General features: G+C 43.9%; 1 protein-coding gene across 1 annotated transcript in view; it reads right to left on the reverse strand.

Moving 5' to 3' along the window:
• Positions 1-21407, reverse strand: part of LOC140202065 (synaptic vesicular amine transporter-like) — a 52918-nt gene that overhangs the window by 2115 nt on the left and 29396 nt on the right. Inside the window, exons 12-15 of the mRNA XM_072266924.1 lie at positions 19676-19727; positions 19508-19571; positions 18863-18982; positions 17842-17975 (exon numbers count right to left, since the gene is read on the reverse strand). Of these exons, the coding sequence (XP_072123025.1) occupies positions 17842-17975; positions 18863-18982; positions 19508-19571; positions 19676-19727 (370 nt within the window). The remainder of the gene's footprint in view (positions 1-17841; positions 17976-18862; positions 18983-19507; positions 19572-19675; positions 19728-21407) is intronic.

The following is a 21407-nucleotide window of genomic DNA, read 5'->3' on the forward strand; positions in this document are numbered from 1 at the left end:
TTTGGTTAGTGGTCGAAAAAGGAGACATGGCTCAGGCAGAGAAGACAAAACGTGCCGTGGTGCCCCCATTACTGAGAGAATGGCCCCAGTTGGAGTCGCGGAACCAGATCTTGTACTGGGTCATGTCACCCCCGGACCGACCTCGGCGTTGCCAGCTGATTCTGCCCAAGAAGTTTTGGAGTATTGTGTTAAAGTCACTTCATGATGATTCTGGAAATTTGGGGGTTGAAAAGACCTATGGATTTCTCAGAGACCGGTTTTACTGGCCCCAAGTGAAGTCAGAGGTCGAACATTACTGCAAGTTGTGCATTTGATGCGTATGGCGGAAGATGTTGCCTATGTAGGCAGCTCCGTTGTCCCTCTTGCAGAGTGCAGAGCCCCTGGACCTGGTGTGTATAGATTTCCTGTCAATAGAACCCAATGCCAGCAACACGGCGAATGTCTTAGTCATCATGGACCACTACACCAGATATGCTCAGGCTTTCCCTGTCAAGGACCAGAGGGCATTCACAGTGGCTAAAGTGTTATGGGAGAAGTATTTCATCTATTATGGCCTTCCCAGGCGGATACATAGTGATCAGGGACGGGATTTCGAGAGCAGACTCATCCATGAATTACTGGGCATGCTTGGAGTCGAGAAGTCGAGGACCACGCCCTATCATCCGCAGGGTGGTCCCCAGCCAGAGAGGTTTAATCAGACCTTGCTAGACATGCAGAGGACCCTGGAAATCAGCAAGAAGAGCAAGTGGAGTCAACATATTGGACATCTGGTTCACTGTTACAACTGTACCTGAAATTAAGCTACCAGATACTCACCATGCTACTTGCAAGGTTGCCCATTGACCTTTGTTTTGGGACTGACAAGGGTGATTTACTACTGAAGACTTATCTGAAGTATGTGTCTGATATGAGGAGAGAGCTGAAAGGGGCTTATGAATTAGCTGAGGTTGCGGCTGCCAAGCAGAATCAAGGAAATAAGAGGAGGTATGTTCAAAAGGTGAGGTTCTCCCAACTCCTGCCAGGAGACCGAGTCCTCATAAGGAATTTGAGGCTACCTGGGAAGCATAAGTCGGTTGACCGCTGGGCAGCCACACCCTGTGTGGTGGAGAGTCAGGTGCCAAACCTACCAGCTTTCCGGGTGAAACCAAAGGATGGGAATGGGCCTGTCAAGATTCTCCATCGGAACCAACTGCTGCCCCTGGGACAAGAGGTACAGGTTGACCCAAAGGCCGACTTGGAGCCTACACCTAGTAAGAGGACTCTGCGGAAACGCGGGGTGGCTGCAGGACCCACAGCAGGAGAGATTAAGCAGGCCCCCACCCCTGAGAGGGATACTGATTTGGAGGATGAGGACCTGGATGTGTGGTATACAGTGGCATGCAAAGGTTTGGGCACCCCTGGTCAAAATTTCTGTTACTGTGAATAGCTAATCGAGTAAAAGATGAACTGATTTCCAAAAGGCATAAAGTTAAAGGTGACACATTACTTTAAAATTTTAAGCAAGAAAACTTTTTTATTTCCATCTTTTACAGGTTCAAAATAACAAAAAAGGAAAAGGGTCCGAAGCAAAAGGTTGGGCACCCTGCATGGCAGTACTTAGTAACACCCCCTTTGGCAAGTATCACAGCTTGTAAATGCTTTTTGTAGCCAGCTAAGAGTCTTTCAATTCTTGTTTGGGGGATTTTTGCCCGTTCTTCCTTGCAAAAGGCTTCTAGTTCTGTGAGATTCTTGGGCTGTCTTGCATGCACTGCTCTTTTGAGGTCGATCCACAGATTCTCGATGATGTTTAGGTCAGGGGACTGTGAGGGCCATGGCAAAACCTTCAGCTTGCACCTCAAGGTAGTCCATTGTGGATTTTGAGGTGTGTTTAGGTTCATTATCCTGTTGTAGAAGCCATCCTCTTTTCTTTCTTTTCTAACCTTTTTATTAATTTTCAAAATTATAAACATAACAACAATATTAATGAACAGAGATTGCGATTACATTATTAATAATTGACATTATTAATAATTGGCATTGGTAATAATACAGATGTATAAAGTTTCCCAAACTCTAAATATAATTAAACATGGTAGAGGGATAAATGAGAAAAAATCTAACCTCCCCCTCACCCCCAAATTAGAGAAGCCATCCTCTTTTCATCTTTGGCTTTTTCACAGACGATGTGATGTTTGCTTCCAGAATTTGCTGGTATTTAATTGAATTCATTCTTCCCTCTACCAGTGAATTGTTTCCCGTGCCACTGGCTGCAACACAAGCCCAAAGCATGATCGATCCACCCCCGTGCTTAACAGTTGGAGAGGTGTTCTTTTCATGAAATTCTGCACCCTTTTTTCTCCAAACTTACTTCTGCTCACTGCGGCCAAAAAGTTCTATTTTAACTTCATCAGTCCACAGGATCTAAACAATGCATCAGGCTTGTTTAGATGTTCCTTTGAACCTTTTGAATAGAACTTTTTGGCTGCAATGAGTAAAGGTATGTTTGGAGAAAAAAGGGTGCAGAATTTCATGAAAAGAACACCTCTCCAACTGTTAAGCACTGGGGTGGATCGATCATGCTTGGGGCTTGTGTTGCAGCCAATGGCATGGGGAACATTTCACTGGTAGAGGGAAGAATGAATTCAATTAAGTACCACCAAATTCTGGAAGCAAACATCACACCGTCTGTTTTTTTTTTAAAAAAAAGCTGAAGATGAAAAGAGGATGGCTTCTACAATAGGATAATGAACCTAAACACACCTCAAAATCCACAATGGACTACCTCAAGAGGCACAAGCTGAAGGTTTTGCCATGGCCCTCACAGTCCCCTGACCTAAACATCATGGAGAGTCTGTGGATAGACCTCAAAAGAGCAGTGCATGCAAGACACCCCAAGAATCTCACAGAACTAGAAGCCTTTTGCAAGGAAGAATGGGCGAAAGTCCCCTAAACAGGAATTGAAAGAGTCTTAGCTGGCTACAGAAAGTGTTTACAAACTGTGATACTTGAGCAAGACACTTAACCACACATTGCTCTAGTGTCTGTGCGTGGAGTGGCGCCCCATACAGACTTCCAATCTGCACCTTGTAAGGCATGAAAAGCCCGGCACAGACCTCTCATGGTCTGAGTCAACATTCCCTCCCTCCCTCCCTTCCCTCCCGCTCCCAAGTCTACTCTGTTCTATGGAGACAGTGCAGCTTTATTCCCCAGTCCATCATTCCCGGTGCTATTCTGATAGTATTCTCTTGTGCCTCTCTGACCAAGTCCCTAAACTGTGTTGAGGTTACGACTTCAGCTGGGGCTTAACTAGGTTTTACTGAAGAGCAGTACATTCTGCAGAGATTTGGGGTACAATGCCCGCTTTCCTCTGGGCTTGCTTTCAATATTTGTGTTGCTCTTAACCTTGTGCAGGGCTTGTGCTGCATATAGTGGAAGGTAGGGTGGGGGAGAAGGACAAACTTGTTGATTTTTTTTTAGTAACCCCTCCAACTTATAACTGTTCGAGAACTCCCGGTTCCGGGCTCTGGCCTCTTGCCCCATTCCGTTGTCTGCCTCACCATTCACATGGCTTCACCCTTCGTGGCTCAAATTAATTCCTCCCCTTGCCTTTTCATTCTTCAGGTCACTCCCTAAGACTCTCTCTTCGACCAGGCTGGTCCTTCCTTTGCTAGATGCCTGTATTCTTTGTTTATAATTTCAGTAAAGATGCAAGCTATCCTTTGAAGTTAATTTCAGGGCAATCTCTGAGGATGGATAACACAGACCCACTCCTTGTGCCCATGTTGCCATAAGACTGAGAAGAAAGATGTATTTCTTTCTTGATATACACTCAGTGGCCACTTTGTTAGGTAGCTCTAGTACTTAATACAATGACCACTGGGTGTATGCTTGTGGCTTTCTGTTGTTATAGCCCATCCACTTCAAGATTTGATGTGTTGTGTGCTCAGAGATGCTGTTCTGCACACCACTGCTGTAATGTGTGGTTATCTGAGTTATGGTCACCTTCCTGTCAGCTTGAACCAGTCTGACCTTTCTCCTCTGACCTCTGTCATTAACAAAGCTGTTTCGCCCACAGAATTGCCATTTTCTTTCTCTTTGTTGTTTTTGCACAATTCCCTATAAACTCTAGTGAGAGCTATGTGTGAAAATCCCAGGAGATCAGCAGTTTCTGAGATACTCAAACCACCCCATCTGGCACCAGCAATTATTCCTTGGTCAAACCCTGATATTTGGTCTGAACAACAACTGGACCTCTTGACCATGTCTGCCTGCTTTTATATGTTGAGTTGCTGCCACATGTTTGGCTGATGAGATATTTGCTTTAACAAGCCGGTGTCCCGGAGTACCTAATAAAGTGGCCACTGAGCGTACGGCAGACCCATGTAATCTGAGAAGATGCTCCTGTGAAATAAGGACATTGGAAAGAGGCACCACAGGTTACAATAAATAAAAGGAAGACTTGTATTCCTATAGCACCTCTATCTTCCTCTCTGACATTACCAAGCATATTTTTGCAGAGCACATGTGCTGTGCCCTCAGCAGCCACTGCGAGCTCCCAGTTTTGTACCATTTCAACTCCCCTTCCCATTCTCACACTAACTTGTCTGCCCTGGGCCTTTTCCACTACCAAGCTGAGGCCAAATGCAAACTAGAGTTACCACACCTCATCTTTCTGTCTGGGTCACCTACGACCAGGTATGAACATTGAATCTTCCAATTACAGGTAACTTACAAAGGAAATCATTTCTCCCTTTTTCCAGTTCCCTCCCTGCTCTGCCTGGTCCCATCTGCCTATCACCCACACATATTCTTCGCCCGCTGGATCTCCTAACTTCTCCCTCATCTGGCTCCACCTGCCTGCTATCTCTCCATTATCTGGCTCCACTCCTTACTTACTTAACAGATTCCAGTATTTGTAGCCCCTTGTATCAGCTTCATCTGCTCATCATTCCTCTCCCCACCGAATTCCACCTGTCACCTGCTAGCTATCCTCATCTCCTCTTCTGGTTACCTCTTCAAAGAACTCTATAAGATTCATCAAACACAACTTCAAGCTGACTCTTCCTAATCAGACTCTGCTATCCAAATGCTGGTAGACCCTGCCCCACAGAACTCCCTCCGGTACCTTTCCCCACTACTGATATCAGGCTGACCAGCCTGGAGTTCCCTAGCTTGTCCCAAACAACAAAACAACATGAGCAAACTTCACCAGTGTCTAACAATAAAGTAAATATTCTCGCAAGGCTTCTGCATTTTCTTCTCCAAGTATGTACTCAGTTAAGCCCTGGGGATTTATCCACCTTAATGCTCTGTAAGAGCTGCAAATACGACCTCCCTGATAGTGTGAGGGAGGGAGGGAGGGAGGGAACGTTGACTCAGACCATGAGAGGCCTGCGTCGGGCATTTTCATGCCTTACAAGGCACAGGTTGGAAGTCTGTGTGGGGTGCCACTCCTCACACAGACACTAGAGCAACGTGTGGTTAAGTACCTTGCTCAAGGATACAAACACGCTGCCACAGCTGAGGCTCAAACTAGCGACCTTCAGATCACTAGACGAACGCCTTAACCACTTGGCCACGTGCCCAACTGATAGTGTGAATGTTCTCCAAAACATCTCCACTTGTTTCCCTTATCTATTGCACAACAATGATTTTCTCTACAGTAAATAGGAGAAATATTCATTAAGTTTTCACCCATCTCCTGCATCTCAAGATATAGGCAGCCATGTTAATCTCTAAGGTCACTAACCTTCTCCCTTAATCTTAATATAGCTATAGAACCTCTTGGGATTTTCTTTAACCTTCCCTGCAGATCCATCTCACATCCGCTCTTTACCCTTTTGATTTCCCTCCTAAGTGTATTCTTAATTGTTTTATAGTCATTAAGGGATTCATTCATCCTCGACCTCCTATGCTTCCTTTAATTTCTTGACTAGAGCCTCAACATTTCTCATCACGTAGAGCTCCCTAAACTTGCCAGGGTTATCCTTCACCCTAACAGGAACATGTGGCTCCTGGGCATTTGATATCACAGTCTTAAAAAGCCTCCCACTTGCCATTCAATCCTTTCTCTTCTAACAGACTCACCCAATTGATCTCTGCTAGATTTTGCCCGATTCCCTCAAAATTAGTGCTGCTCCAGTTTAGGACCCTAACCTGTGGACCTTTTGCATCAACAGCTTAAGACTAACAGAATTATGGTCACTAGAGCCAAATGCTCCCTGACTGCCACTTCGGGTATTTGGCCTGCTTCATTCTCCAAGGCGAGGTCCAGTATCGCACACCTGAGTAGGGCACTCAAGAAACTTTCCTGGACACATTTCACAAATGTCACCCTGTCCAATCCCTTAACAATTTGGGATTTCCCCAGTCAAAACCGGGGAAATTAAAATCATGCACTAATACAGGCCTGTTATTTCTCTACACAACTGCTCCTCAAATTCTCAATAACTATTGGGGGGGGGTGTATAATAAAGGCATACTGGAGCGACCCTCCCTTTCTTGACTGTAAGTTTGACCCATGTGACCTCACTGGACAACCCACCAAGGATGTTATCTCTATGCACTACAATTACCTTCTCTCTTATTAAAACGGCTATGCCCCCTTCTCACCTCTGCTATCTGTCTCTCGAAATGTTGAGCAGTGAAATGGTCTCAGGTACCTGAATGGCCTGCTCCTGTTGCATTATTCCTCCCTTCCGAATGGGGTCTGTTCAGGGCACAGTTCCAGCACCCACATGCATCTGAAGTAATCAGGGTTCAAGGACTACCTTAGCAATCCCTTCTTTGGCTTCAGGTGAGGCTGATTAGTAATGGATTTCTCAGAACTGGATGTCAGAATGTGGGCGATGTTCTGACTTAAATGGCCATAATTTTTGCAGGTCCTCCTATTCCAGTACTGGAACAGGCAGCCTCACCCTCCCTGGGCTGTCTTTCACTTGGGTCAGTCACATGCTGTTGTTGGTGATGTTTATCATCAGCCCATTGGCGCACCCTTGGGAAGGGGCCTTTCATTGTTTTCTTGGAGTAGATTGTTGTCCATAGAGTCATGGAAGAATAGAGCACAGAAACAGGCCCTTTGGCCCATCTACCGAGTGCCAAACCACTTAAACTGCCTAATGCTGTCTACCTGCACCCAGTCCGTAGCCACCCATACCACTCCCACCAGTGCACCTACCAAACTTCTCTTAATCGTTGAAATAGAAATTGCATCCATCACATGTGCTGGCAGCTCGTTCCACACTCTCATCACCCTCTGAGTGAAGAAGTTTCCCCTCATGTTCCCCTCAAATGTTGCACCTTTCACCCTTAACACATGACCTCTAGTGGTAGTCTCACCCAACTCAGTCGAAAAAGCCTGCTTGCATTTACCCTATCGACACCCCTTCATAATTTTGTACATCTCTATCAAATCTCCCCTCAATCTTCTGCATTCTAGGGAATAAAGTTCTAACCTATTCAAGCTTTCTTTATAACTCAGGTCCTCCTGTCCTGGCACTATCCTTGTAAGTTTGTAAATTTTCTTTGTACTCTTTCAATCTTATCTACATCCAGAAGCAGATGGCGCCAGCAAACAACACTAGCTGGGGTGACATCCTCAAGACAGGCCATGAAGCAACACCTTTCACTTCTTTTACATCTTTTTATTTCAGATGTGGTTCTACTACTGTGTTGAACCTGGTATCTACATTCTGGCACTGTGTTTTCGAGCCGATCGGGTAATCTGGTGCTTCGCTGCTTCCTTAGCGACAGGAGAGGTACTAGAGAATTGGAGGATAGCCAATGTCCTTTCACTGTTTGAAAAGGCTCTAAAGAGAAGCCAGTAAATTATAGGCTGGATAGTCTGACATCAGTTGTGGGAAAGTTATTGGAAGGTATTCTGAGGGATTAGATACATAAGTAGACATGGACTGATGAAGGATAGTCAACATGGCTTTGTGCGTGGTAGGTCATGTCTAACCAATCTTATAGAGTTTTTTGAGGAAGTTTCCAGGAAAATGGATGAAGGCAAGGCAGTGGATGTTGTCTACATGGACTTTACCAAGGCATTTAACAAGGTCCAGCATGGGAAGCTAGTCAAGAAGGTCCAGATGCTCGCCATTCAGGATGAGATAGTAAATCGGATTAGACATTGGCGTTGTGGGAGAAGCCAGAGAGTGGTAGTAGAGGATTGCCTCTCTGACTGGAGGTCTGTGACTAGTGGAGTGCCGTAGGGATTGGTGCTGGGTCCATTGTTGTTTGTCTTCTATATCAACGATCTGGGTGATAATTTGGTTAATTGGATCAGCAAATTTGCAGTTCATACCAACATTGGGGGTGTAGTGGCCATCATGGCTTGCAGAGGGATCTGATTTAGCTGGAAAAATGGGCTGAACAATGGCAGATGAAATTTAATGCAGACAAGTGCCAGGTTTTGCACTTCAGTTGGGCCAACCAGGGTAGGTCCTACACAGTGAGCAGTAGGGCACTGAGGAGTGTGGTAGAACAAAGGGATCTGGGAATACAGGTACATAATTTGTTGAAAGTGGTGTCACAGGTAGATAGTGTCATAAAGAAAGCTTTTGGCACATTGGCCTTCATAAATCAATGCATTGAGTACAGAATATGGGACGTTATGTTGAAGTTGTATAAGACGTTGGTGAGGTCTAATTTGGAGTATTGTGTGCAGTTTTAGTCACCTATATACTGGACAAATGTAAACAAGGTTGAAAGAGTGCAGAGAAAATTTACAAGGATGTTGCCGGGTCTAGAGGACTTGAGTTATAAGGAAAGATTGAATTGGTTAGGACTATATTCTTTCAAATGTAGAAGATGGGAAGGGATTTTGACAGAGGTATACAAAATGATGAGGGGTATAGATAGGGTAAATGCAAGCAGGCTTTTTCATCTGAGGTTGGGTGGGACTACAACCAGAGGTCATGGGTTAAGGGTGAAAGGTGAGAAGTTTAAGGGGAACACTCAGTGGGAGTGGGTCATGAGAGTGTGGGAGTGGGTCATGACATTTCAGAGAAGTTTGGATAAGTACATGGATCGTAGGGATATGGAAGGTTATGGTCTCGGTGCAGGTTGATGGGGTTTTTTTGGCAGTTTAAATGGTTTTGTCATGGACTAGATGGGCCAAAGGGCCTGCTTCTGTGCTGTATTTCTTTAAGAAAGGATTACACAAGGCTGTGTGCAAAGCGTGTGGCATGAAGGCCAGGAATCTTGGAGTCGGGGCGTGTGCCCTTGATCGACTCCATCTCTCGCCAATCTCGCCTATTAAAGCACCGAAGGCTGTTGCAGAGGCAAGCGAGTGTTCAGCGTCATCTACCAGCCTCTCACTCACTCACTGCTGCAGGAGGTAGGTGGTCTGCATATGATGGTCTCTCCCTCCCTCTGGCTTGCTCTCCCGAGGGAAGTTCCTTGATCTCTCTCTCTCTCTCTCTGTCACTCGATGCTGTTGGAGGATGGGGTTGGAGCAAGGTTTAATTGACACAGTTTGTAGATTGGACTTTAACTCCCCATTATGTTGTGTTCTCTTTTCTGGTCGTTCTTCTTTTTGTTGCTATTTTTGGGCAATTTTTTTGAATCGGGGTGGCCTGTTGATAACGAACACTGAGCTGAAACGAAATATGCCTTTGGATTTTGTGTTTTATTTTCTGGTTTGTTGTTTAAGCAATTGTTTTTTTTTTGCACGTGGTGGAGGGGTTCGATGTTTTTTTTTGAACAGCTTCAACGGTTCTTTGTTTTGTGGCTGTCTGTGGAGAAGACAAATCTCAGGGTTGTATACTGCATTCATTCTTTGATAAAAACTCTACTTTGAATCCTTCCCTGTAGGAAGATGACTGAAACTGTATAGAGTCCCCCAAATTAGACCTCACCAATGCTTTACACAACTTCAACATAACATGCCAATTTTTGTGCTCAGTACTTGCCAAAAGCTTTCTTTATGACCCTATCCACCTGTGAAGCCACTTTCAATGAATTATGGACCTGTATTCCCAGATTCTTTCATTCTACCACATTCCTCAGTGCCCTACCGTTCACTGTGTAAGACCTACTCTGGTTGGTCCTCCCAAAGTGCAACACCTCGCACTGTCTGTGTTAAATTCCATCCGCTATTTTTCTCCCATTTTTCCAGCTGGTCCAGATCTCATGACAAGCTTTGATAGTCTTCCTCACTGCCCATTACAACCCCTATTTAGGTATCATCCACAAATTTGCTGATCCATTTAACCACATTATCATCCAGATCATTGATATAGAAGACAAACAACAATGGATCTAGCACCGATCCCTGCAGCACTCCACTAGTCACAGACCTGCAGTCAGAGAGGCAATCCTCTACTACCACTCTCTGGCTTCTCCCACAACGCCAACGTCTAATCCAATTTACTACCTCATCTTCAATACCAAGCAACTGAAACCGTCTTGAACAACCTCCCATGCAAGACCTTGTCAAGTGCCTTGCTAAAGTCCATGTAGACAACATCCACTGCCTTGCCTTCATCAACTTTCCTAGTAACATCCTCGAAAAACTCTGTAAGATTGGTAAGACATGTCCTACCACACACTAAGCCATGCTATCTTTAATCAATCCCTATCTATCCAAGTATACATATATTTGGTCCCTTAGGATACCTTCCAATAACTTTCCCATTTCTGATGTCAAGTTCTAATTTCCTGATTTATTCTTAGAGCCTTTCTTAAACGGCTGAACAACATTAGCTGTCCTCCAACCCTCTGGTATCTCACCAGTCACTAAGGATGATTTAAATATCTCTGCCAGGGATGCTGCATTTTCTGCACCTGCCTCCCACAGGGTCTGGGGGAACACCTTGTTAGGCCCTGGGGAGTTGTCCACCCTGATTTGTCTCAAGAAAGTAAACACCTTCTCCTCTGTAATCTGTATAGGGTCCACGACCTTGCTGCTGCTTTGCCTCACTCTGTTTCCGTCGTCTCTGTCTCCCGAGTAAATACAGATGAAAAAATCTTCAAGATCTCCATGCATGGATTACCATTCTGATCTTCCAGAGGACCAATTTTATCCCTTGCAATCCTTTTGCTCTTAACATATCTGCAGAATCTCTTAGGATTGTCCTTCACCTTGTCTGCTAGGGAAACCTCATACCTTCTTTTAGTCCTCCTGATTTCTTTATTATGTGTTCTTTTGCATTTCTTATCCTCCAAAAGTAGCTAATTTGTTCCTACCTGCCTCTACCTGCTATGCATCTCCTTTCTTTTTCTTAACTAGGGCCTTAATATCTCTTAAAAACCAAAGTTTTCTAAACCTGTCATCCTTGCCTTTTATTCCAACAGGCACATACAAGCTTTGTACTGTCAAAATTTCACCTTTGAAGGCCTCCCACTTACCAAGTACACCATTGCCAGAAAACAGCTTGTCCCAATCCACTCTTGCCAGATCCTTTCTCCAATTTAGAATTTTAACCTAAGAACCAGTCCTATCTTGTTCCATAATCACCTTGAAACTAATGGCATTATGATCATTATATGCAAAGTGCTGTCCTGCACAAACTTCTGTCACTTGCTCTGACTCATTCCCTAATAAGTGATCAAATATCACACTCTCTCTTATTGGGACTACTACGTACTGATTAAGGAAACTTTCCTAATCATATTTGACAAACTCCATCCCATCTAGTGCTTTTACAATATGGGAGTCCCAGTCAATATGTGGAAGGCTGAAGTCACCAACTATCACAACCTTATGTTTCTTGCAACAGTCTGCAATCTCTTTACAAATTTGTTCTCCTAAATCCCAAGGACTATTGGGTGGTCTGTATTATAGCCCCATTAATGTGGTCATACCTTTCTTATTCCTCAGTTCCACCCACTGGATGAGTTATCCAGTCATTCCTGACTGAGCACTGCCAAAACATTCCCTGACTGTCTTGCTACTGTCAAAAACAACAGGACCCTGGAATACTGAGCTGCCAGTCATACCCCTCCTGCAACCAAATCTCACTAATGGCCACAATATCACAATTCCATGTGTTGATTCATGCCCTGAGCTCATCTGCCTTTCCTACAGTACTTCCTGCATTGAAACATACACAGCTCAGACCATTAGCACACCATGCTCAACCTTTTGCTTCCTGACTTTGTATGAGGTCTTAACAACATCTGTGTCCACAACCTCTCTACTGTCTGTCTGGCACTCTGGTTCCCACCTCCCCCCACAACTCTAATTTAAGCCAGCCCTCCATGCAGTACTAGTAAACTTTCCTGCTAGGATATTAGTCCCCCTCCAGTTCAGGTGCAAACCTTCTCTTCTGTACAGGTCCCACCTTCCCTGGAAGAGAGCCCAATGATCCAAAAATCTGACACCCTCTCTCTTACACCAACTCCATTGTCACGTGTTAAGCTGTACGATCTTCCTAGTTCTAACCTCTTTTGGCATGAGTAGCAATCCTGAGATCATAACCCTAGAGGTCCGGTCCTTTAACTTAGCACCTAACTCCCAGAACTCACTTAGTAGAATCTCATCCTCTTCCTACCCATGTCATTGGTACCTACATGGACCACAACCTCTGGCTGCTCACCTTCCCATTTAAGAAAGCTGAGGACTTGATGTGAGACCCTGGCACCCAGGGGGCAACATACCAGTTGAGGGTATTAGTCTTCAGACTATTGTAAGGAGCTATTTGAGGTGCTTTGTTGGCAGTCAGACTGCTGTAGCCTTTAAGGAGTATGCTTTCCCTGCAGACATCTGGGTTTCATTGAGGGCTAACATAGGAAGTCAGACAGCAATAGGCAACACACACAAAATGCTGGAAGAACTCAGCAGGCCAAGCAGGATCTAGCAAAAGCGTACAGTTGATGTTTCAGGCTGAAACCCTTTGGCAAACTTTATTGGTCTCAGGAAGTGTGAGGTCATGTGTTTTGGAAAGTAAAAACAGAGTCGGACTATACTATGAATGGTGGGGCACTAGGTAGTGTATGGGAACAGAGGGAGCTAGGAGTAACAGTGTTGGTTGGTTGGCACCCATCTGTCTCGAAGGTCAGTGGGTGATGATGATCCTCACAAGCCTGGGTGGAAGGTATGGAGACCCTGAGATGCCCAATCATCAAGATCCCCCTATTGGCCTCACCAGTGTAGTCCAAAGGAAAGCTTATGAAGCAATATAATTGGCACCAGCTTGACTGTAGGAGTTCCTGGAAAGATGTTCAGTGACGCCCAGCTGCCTTAGGGCCTCCACTCCGGATTTGCTGTCTGGGTTTACTCCCATAGCCTTTGTCTCTCCCAAGGCAGTGGGGCTATTTACCCATAGCTGGGGATCTGGTTCACGAGCACCAGGGCCTGTTCACACACCAGTAGGCCTGTGTGCTACATGTGTAAGGGTCAGACCTCCTCCCCGTCCTTTGTAGTTCAGCCTGAGTCTGAACAGATTTCAGTTTCTGTGTGTCACCAGCGAGGGGGCACTACGTGAGGCTTGCTGTTGGAAAGGATATGTACTGGCAGGGAGAGACTTACACAGTCAGCTCTGCTTTTTGAGAGACTACTAGCCAGCGGTGGAAGCTGAAAGTGAGAGTGACCAGCACTGCTCACTACATTACCACACTAGACATGTGACAACAACCCTTTTGACAAGTGTATAGTTTGTGAAATAGGCACCACACAGTGCTGAAAAAGGCACTCAGCATGCTGACTTTTGCAGTTGATCCTGGAGCCTTCCTGAAGATTCAAAGATGTGTCTCTTGCAAGTGTCGGTTTGTGAAAGGAAGTTCTATAGAATTTTAATGAAGGTGTACCTGTATAAACCAAAACCTTTCTTTGCCTTCCTTAATGATGTTCAGTTTGACCAGTTCCAGAAGCTCAGTGAATTCCTTTCATTCAATGATTATGAATGTGGGATTGGCACAGCTGCAAAAATATGCCCTTATCAGTTGTTATTTCTTGCCAAGTTTTCCTTTAAACTTTTTTGTGCACAATTCTAATTCCTTTCAAATATTGTTCCCCTGGGTGCAAGGGGATAAACACAAGTTATCTTTTCTGTATTTTATTTCACAGACAGAGTCTAGTTTCCAGGAGCCCCTGGAGAAGTCAAAGATAAATAACCCTGCTCCGTTTTTAACACGTGTGCTTATTGGCAAGGCAGATGGATCTCGATCAGCTACATTAATTCTTAATCAAAGACCTTAAGTTTAACCAATGGATAAACTCACTGGAGAAGTCCCAAATCTAATTATCTAAGTGGTATGTAATATCAATGCTGAGTCTCAAAACATATCTTGTGAAATGACACAGTAAAGAGTGGGTGAACCTAGTTGTGTAATTTAAAATCCAACAGTATAAAGGAGGGAAGTCAGTAACTGACGGGTATTGATGTCACGATCTCCCATTTGGGAATCAGATGCAATGTTTATTTATGCAGCAGTTAAATCCAGAAAAGTTTCGATCACAATGTCTCACACACCACACTGAAGGCCACCCTGGATCATAACTAAAGAGATGTAGCCGCTAATTTGTGCTCTTCACACTTTCGTACTGCAAATCCATAGAAACAATTTCAAAGGTAGAGTGCAGAGTCTAGGTTTTCAGTGCCACCAATGGTGAGGTACCTCTTCCCTCATTCCACCTGAGAGAGAGGGAAAGTGGTGGGGGAGATAGAGCGGTGTAGGGAGGGGAGAAGATGGGTGGGGAGGGTGGAGATGGGTGTGGGGGGGAGATGGAGAGGAAGAAAGATAGATAGACAGTGTGATGTTATGTTCTTGGGGGATTGTCCAGTGAGCCAATATGAGTAGAATTTAGGAACAAGAAGTGGAGGGTCACTCTAGTTGGGCTTTATTTTAGACACCCCCACCTTCCCAATAGTCAGTGTGAACTTGAGGAGCAGGTGTTTAGAGACTGTTATTGACTGGTCCACCCAGAGTTTTAGGGGCTTGAATGGGGAGGAATTTGTGAAACGTGCCCCTCCTCTTTGTGATTTTTAGAAATGAGTTGGATGAAGAAGTAGAAGGGTGGGTTCATAAGTTTGCTGATGCCGCATATGTTGGGGGTGTTGTGGATAGTCTGGAGGAGGGTCAGAGGTTACCGTGGGACATCAATAAGATGCAGAACTGGGCTGAGAGTTGGCAGATGGAGTTCAGTCCAGATAATTGTAAAGTGGTTCATTTTGGTTGGTCAAATTTGAAGACAGAATATAGTATTAATGGTAAAAGTCTTCGTAGTGTGGAGGATCAGAGAGATCTTGGAGTCCATGTCCATAGGACACTCATAGCTACTGCACAGGTTGACGGTGTTGTTAAGAAGGCATATGGTGTGTTAGCATTCATCAACCATGGGATTGAGTTCAAGAGCCGAGAGGTAATGTTACAGCTATACAAGACTTTAGTTAGACCCCACTTGGAGTACTGTGTTCAGTTCTGGTCCCCTCATTACAGGAAGGATGTGGGCAATATAGAAAGGGTGCAGAGAAGATTTACAAGGAAATTGCCTGGATTGGAAAGCATGCCTTATGAGAATAGGTTGAGTGAATTTGGCCTTTTCTCCTTGGAGCGACGGAGGATGAGAGGTGACCTGATAGAGGTGTACAAGATGACGAGAGGCATTGATCATGTGGATAGCCAGAGGCTTTTTGCCAGGGCTGAAATAATTAACATAAGTGTGTGTATTTGGAAGTAGGTACCGAGGGGATGTCAGAGGTAAGTTTTTCTCACAGAGTGGTGGGTGTGTGGAATGCACTGCCAGCGACGGTGGTGGAGGCAGGTACAATAGGGTCTTTTAAGAGACTCTTAGATAGGTACATGGAGCTTAGAAAAATAGAGGGCTATGTGGTAGGGAAATTCTAGACAGTTTCTAGAGTAGGGTACATGGTCGGGACAACATAGTGGGCTGAAAGGCCTGTAATGTGCTATAGATTTCTACATTCTAGTCCTATGAAAGATTTCTGACAACATATAAAGGTGGTGCAACACTGGGCTTTTTCTTAGGAAGTAAGGCAGGGCAAGTAATGGAAGTGGTAGTCAGGCAGCATTTTGTCTCTAGTGACCATAATTTTAGTAGTCTTAAAAAAGTACTGGAAAAGGATGGGACAGGTCCACAGGTTTGGGCCGTAAACTGGAGCAGGTTTAATTTCATCGTTACCGATGAACCAAAATGGGTGCCACAGAGGCGTAGCAGGTAGCGCAATGACATTACAGCTCAAGACGTCGGAGTTCAGAGTTCAATTACGATGCCATCTGTATGTCCTCCCCATGGAATGCCTAGGTTTTCTCAGGGTGCTGCGGTTCCCTCCCACAGTCCAAAGGTGTACCGGTTAGTGGGCTAATTGGTCATTGTAAATTGTCTCGTGATTAGGCTCCGGTTAAATTGGGGGTTACTGGGTGGCGTGGCTTGAAGGGCTGGAAGGTCCTCTTCTGTACTATATCTCTAAGTAAAAAGAAATAAAGAACTTCAGAAAAACTCCTCTGCAAGAAGAGTTTTCAGATTATGGAAGTCACTACCACAGGAATTGGTTAAGGTGAAAAGTATAAGGCCTTTTATGAAATCTGGATGAACAAATGAAGGGGTAATGAGTGGAAGGACGAGTTGATGGGGTCGGATGAAGAGGTCTGGGGGAGGTTAAAGCTACAACCTATTAGTGCAAAGGACCAACGTGCACAATTTCATTAGACTGTTTCACTATCACTATCTTTTCAAGTAAAATGGTTATCTGTGAAGCCACATTGTGGTCTATCATAGACATTGGTCACATGAACAGATCCCTGGCACGGTTTAATTGGCACCCATGGCAGAAGAAGGTTACAGCCTTGGTCTGACCATCAGTGTGTCACCACAGTTCTGGATTTATCCTGTGCTCCCCATTCCTTTATTGCTGGCTTCTGTCCTCAGGATTTCTTGCCCAAACCTCTCAGAAGTATAAAAATTGACATTTGCTGCATCATCGTGGTTCAAAATAATCTATAAATAAAGCAAAAGGATTAGCTTTTAAGTTTGTCCAACATTAGCACAAAAATACTTGACACCTCTTCACCCAATAGTTTGATGACATAATTAATCCCATTTCAAATAAATTAGTAACACTCTATTCAAAAAAAAAAAGCAAAGGGAGGCTCTTTTGGCAGTAATACACCAATGTCCCACACACACAGCAATTCAATGACTACAATCCCCTGGATTCACTCCACAGCAATAATGATATTTCTACCCAGATTTCCCCAAGTGTTTCACAGACAATTAAATTCTTTCAGAATGTAACGTAACGAATGCAACAAGTCCTAGGAAGGGTAATGGGCCAGCTCGACAGTGGGCTACAAATTCTATTCTGCTGCTCAGCATGTTACGTGGTTGCATTTGACCAGTTACTTCTTAATGTGGTGACACAGCACCTTCAGAATGTGCTCTGGCTCCTTCTACACGTGAACATAGTTACCCTGCAGGTGACAGAATTAGCATGTACCGCGTGTTTTGCCAATATTTGTTTGGAATTCTTCTGCAAACATGTCCTGCACAAGCCGGAATATCTAGTTCCCATCATTATAGAGGCTCATTCATTTCTAGTCTGCTGCTAAGGAGTCCAAAGCATTTACCATTTCCCTTTACTGAGAGACAGATCCACTCTACCTCACCTCACTGCAGAGCTCAGAGCACAATGCCTCCTTCTCCACAAACCTTCTCCCTCTTCACTAAAACTTGACTTCATCAATAGCTTCTTTGCTCATTCCTCACTTGATTCCTTCTTCAAGTTCTCTCTCCCTTACCACTCCTAACTACCCCTCCCCAGGGTTATCCTTCAAGGATTACCCTGCCCCTCACCGTAAGCTAAATACACCTACTGACATAAAATGTGCAAGAACTGTGCTATGTGGATGATACATTGGGCCTCTTCCTTTCCAGCAATATTTAAATATACCTCTTACCATTTTCTCCTCATTGACTGGTGGCTTCCTCAGGATGATACAGAGTGGAGAATAGGATATGTTGATGACTCCGATGATGAGCATTAGCCATTTGATTCCAATTGCTTTGACTACAGCACCTCCAATTGAAGGCCCTGGTTAGTAGACAAAAAGTTATTAATCCTTGGGATGCAATAGTAACAGTCTTCAAGTGAAATTATTCAACAACACCTGTCCTCCAAAGACAATAAATATCAAGGAGTTCTTGTGTTTGAATGGGGATGTTTCTTTAATATTATGAATTCTAGAAAGCTGAAAGATCCCACAGAAGAGACTCTTAGTTAAGGTAGTCTCATAATATGTTGGGAGTTCTAGGGTTTAGACCCAAAGACGAGGCAATTGCTACATATTCCCAAGTAGGATTGCTTGCAGCTTGGAGTTTGCCTGGACCTGCTCATGTTCTTCTTGGAGGTACTTTATAAATTGTTGTGTGATTTATGACTACCATGGTATCTCCTTGGAGAAGGAGTAAATGTACTGAAGTGAGTAGTACTCGTAATTGAGAAATGCAGTTTTTAATTGAAAACATGTTAAAATTACAAACAAAACATTCCTCTTATGCTGGTTTGGCAGGTGGACACTTAAGCAGTCCTTGTGTTGGGTTAGCAAGCATGCCTCGGATATGTGCTACAATTTCAATTGACATCCAAGGCAATACCTCCATTTCAGCCTGAAGTATAAGCAACGTTCCAAGAGGTCAAGGAACAAGTAAAGAGTAACTCCATTGGTCGGGAAAGGGAAACCACAGGAGTGAAGTTTGGGGTGGTGAGGAGGCACGGGGAAACATTTCGGAGAAGTTAACATCATACAGATGTTGATAGCAAGAGTTTATAGACCAAACCAGCTCTTTGAAAAGAGTGAGGACTTGTTTGCAATCCAAGGGAGTAACTTAAATATCTTCATCTTTAACCAACACAGTTGTGATTGGATAAATGGCTTCCTTCTGAGCTGTACTCCCAAGGAAATATAGATTTTTACTCACCAATAGCAAATCCCACACAGAGTGCCACATCAGCGATGGCAAAAATGCTTCCATACACTGAGACATGTCGAATATCCACCAGGTGGCCCATTATGGGAATCATCGAAGAATCGATCATCCCTGCTCATATCAAAAGGTTCTCTCAGAATTAAGGAAACAGAAATATTTTCCAAATCCTAGATCTGATCTGAAGACAGCCCTCTTTGGTTTCACAGTAATGGAAAACCCGTTCAATGGTAAATACAAAGCGGAGGACTTTTGCCTCATAAAACAAACAGCCTTAACCCAACCCTTGTGGGTGGGATGGTGTCAGCCCTTCATCCATGCTCCTCTGTAGACAGTTATTGTTCAGGAGAGGCTTGGAATAGTTTCAACTCTGCACTTCGTACATATCATTGTTGACAGTTGAGCTAGACTGTGCTAGGAATCACATTGAATTAATTTGCTGGACATGTGCTAGGTTTGCTTTTTGAGAAATGTGTCTTTTTTTTACATCTTTCCTTTACAACACAAGCTGAAACCATAATAGTATTAGTTCACCTTGGAGCCACAAATCATGCCACATACTGGGGTTTGGAGAATAACTGACCCTGCCTCTCATCTGATCCTGGTTACAAATGTATTCATAACTTTTGTTCTACTGACCTATCGAGAAGCCTACTCCGGACCCAGGTGCTATCAGCTCAAAAATGTTCGTGGCAAACGGGATCTAGGACACAGAAAGTACTTGTGTTAGTATCAAGGAAAGGAAGCGCCCAGTTAAGAGTTTAAATTTGCATGAAGTATTAAAACTAAATGAAACGAGGATCTTACTAAGATCATGCTGATCCCCAAAATCACCATTCCAGTCAGGGAGCACAACCACCTTTGCATACAGAGAGAAGAATGTAAAGACATATTTACATAAATATCAGCTCATAACAGAAAATATACTATCATTGTCTGAGAATGCAAAATCCGTTCTTGATTGGTCTGCAACCTTCATACATGTATTAATTACATAAAACCATCAGTTTGTATGCCAGTTTAGAAAAAAATCACTGGGATGGTTTTGAATTGAATTAATTGTATATTTGTGTCTGAGACTTCACCAAGACCTATGTGGACGAGTGTGTCCCTTCGAAAACATAGCGCACATGTCGATACGGAAAGCTGTGGCTGAACCAGGAGATTCGTAGTCTGCTGATCTGTGGCATTCAAGACTGATGATCTGGAACTATGCAAATTTCCGGGCACACCCTACAGAAAGCTATTTGAAGAGCGAGAAAACAATTCCAATTGAAGTTCGACGTGGATTCAGGTACACGTCAGCTCTGGTAAGATTTACAGGTCTTTGCTTCCTACCAGATGAAACCCAACATCATAAGTGGCTTGAATTCCTGAAGAAGGGTCTCAGCCTGAAACGTCAACTGCTGCTCTGTTTAACCTGTCCCTCCTTGATTTCTTTCCTGCCTCTCTGTTTTACCCACACCTCTCCATTTTCACTCATTGTTTGTTGTTCCTTTTCACACCTTGTGGCACGTTTTGCCGTTTCTTTAGCATTCTTGTCTTTTTCTAATATGAGGCTGAGTTGCTAGCTCAACACTCAACCCAGCATGGGTGGAAGGCGCGCCAGGAGTGAGCTGGATTCCAACATGGGACCACTCTCCTCGAAGTCCAGTGTGGATACCACGACACCACCAACCAGCATTTCACTCATGTTTGTATAATTTTAACAGCAATTAATGAGGGTACTAGCCTACAAAGTACCCAGGACATCTTTAGGGAGCAGTGTCTCAGAAAGGCAGTGTCCACTATTAAGGACCTCCAGCACCCAGGGCATGCCCTATTCTCACTGTTACCAACAGTTAGGAGGTACAGAAGGCTGAAGACACACACTCAGCGATTCAGGAACAGTTTCTTCCCCTCTGCCATCGGATTCCTAAATGGACATTGAACCCTTGGACACTACCTCACTTTTTAAATATATATTATTTCTATTTTTTGCACGATTTTTAATCCATTCAATATACATATACTATAATTGATCCACGTTTTTATTATTATTTTATTTTGTTTTTTTTTCTTCTATATTATGTATTGTATTGAACTGCTGCTACTAAGCTAACAAACTTGATGACACATGCCGGTGAAAATAAACCTGATTCTGAAATGACAGCTTCAGGTACCACATGCAAAAGTGATCTATCAGTGCACACTAGATTCTAGTGAAATGTAGGAGTAATGCCTTAAAGCAAGCTTGTCCACCTTTCATAGTTCTGTTGGTGATTTGGCAAAATTATCAAGAAGTGACTTAATTTTACATAATGTCGTTCCAGCTTCAGGATGGCTCAATGTGCATCACAAGTATTCAAATACTTGTAGAAGTCCATTCATTTGTAGTCAGGGGTTCCCAACCTGGAGTCCTCAGTAGGGTAAGGTCCATGGCATAAATAAAGTTGGGAATCGTTGCTTGTAGTGAATCTGGCATCTTAATTATAGTAGTTATATTTGGCATTGGACAAGTTATTGCTTGCTAACTACTATAGTGTAAAAGAATGCCTCC

This window comes from Mobula birostris, chromosome 8, assembly GCF_030028105.1.
Source record: "Mobula birostris isolate sMobBir1 chromosome 8, sMobBir1.hap1, whole genome shotgun sequence".
Classification (NCBI taxonomy): Eukaryota; Metazoa; Chordata; class Chondrichthyes; order Myliobatiformes; family Myliobatidae; genus Mobula; species Mobula birostris.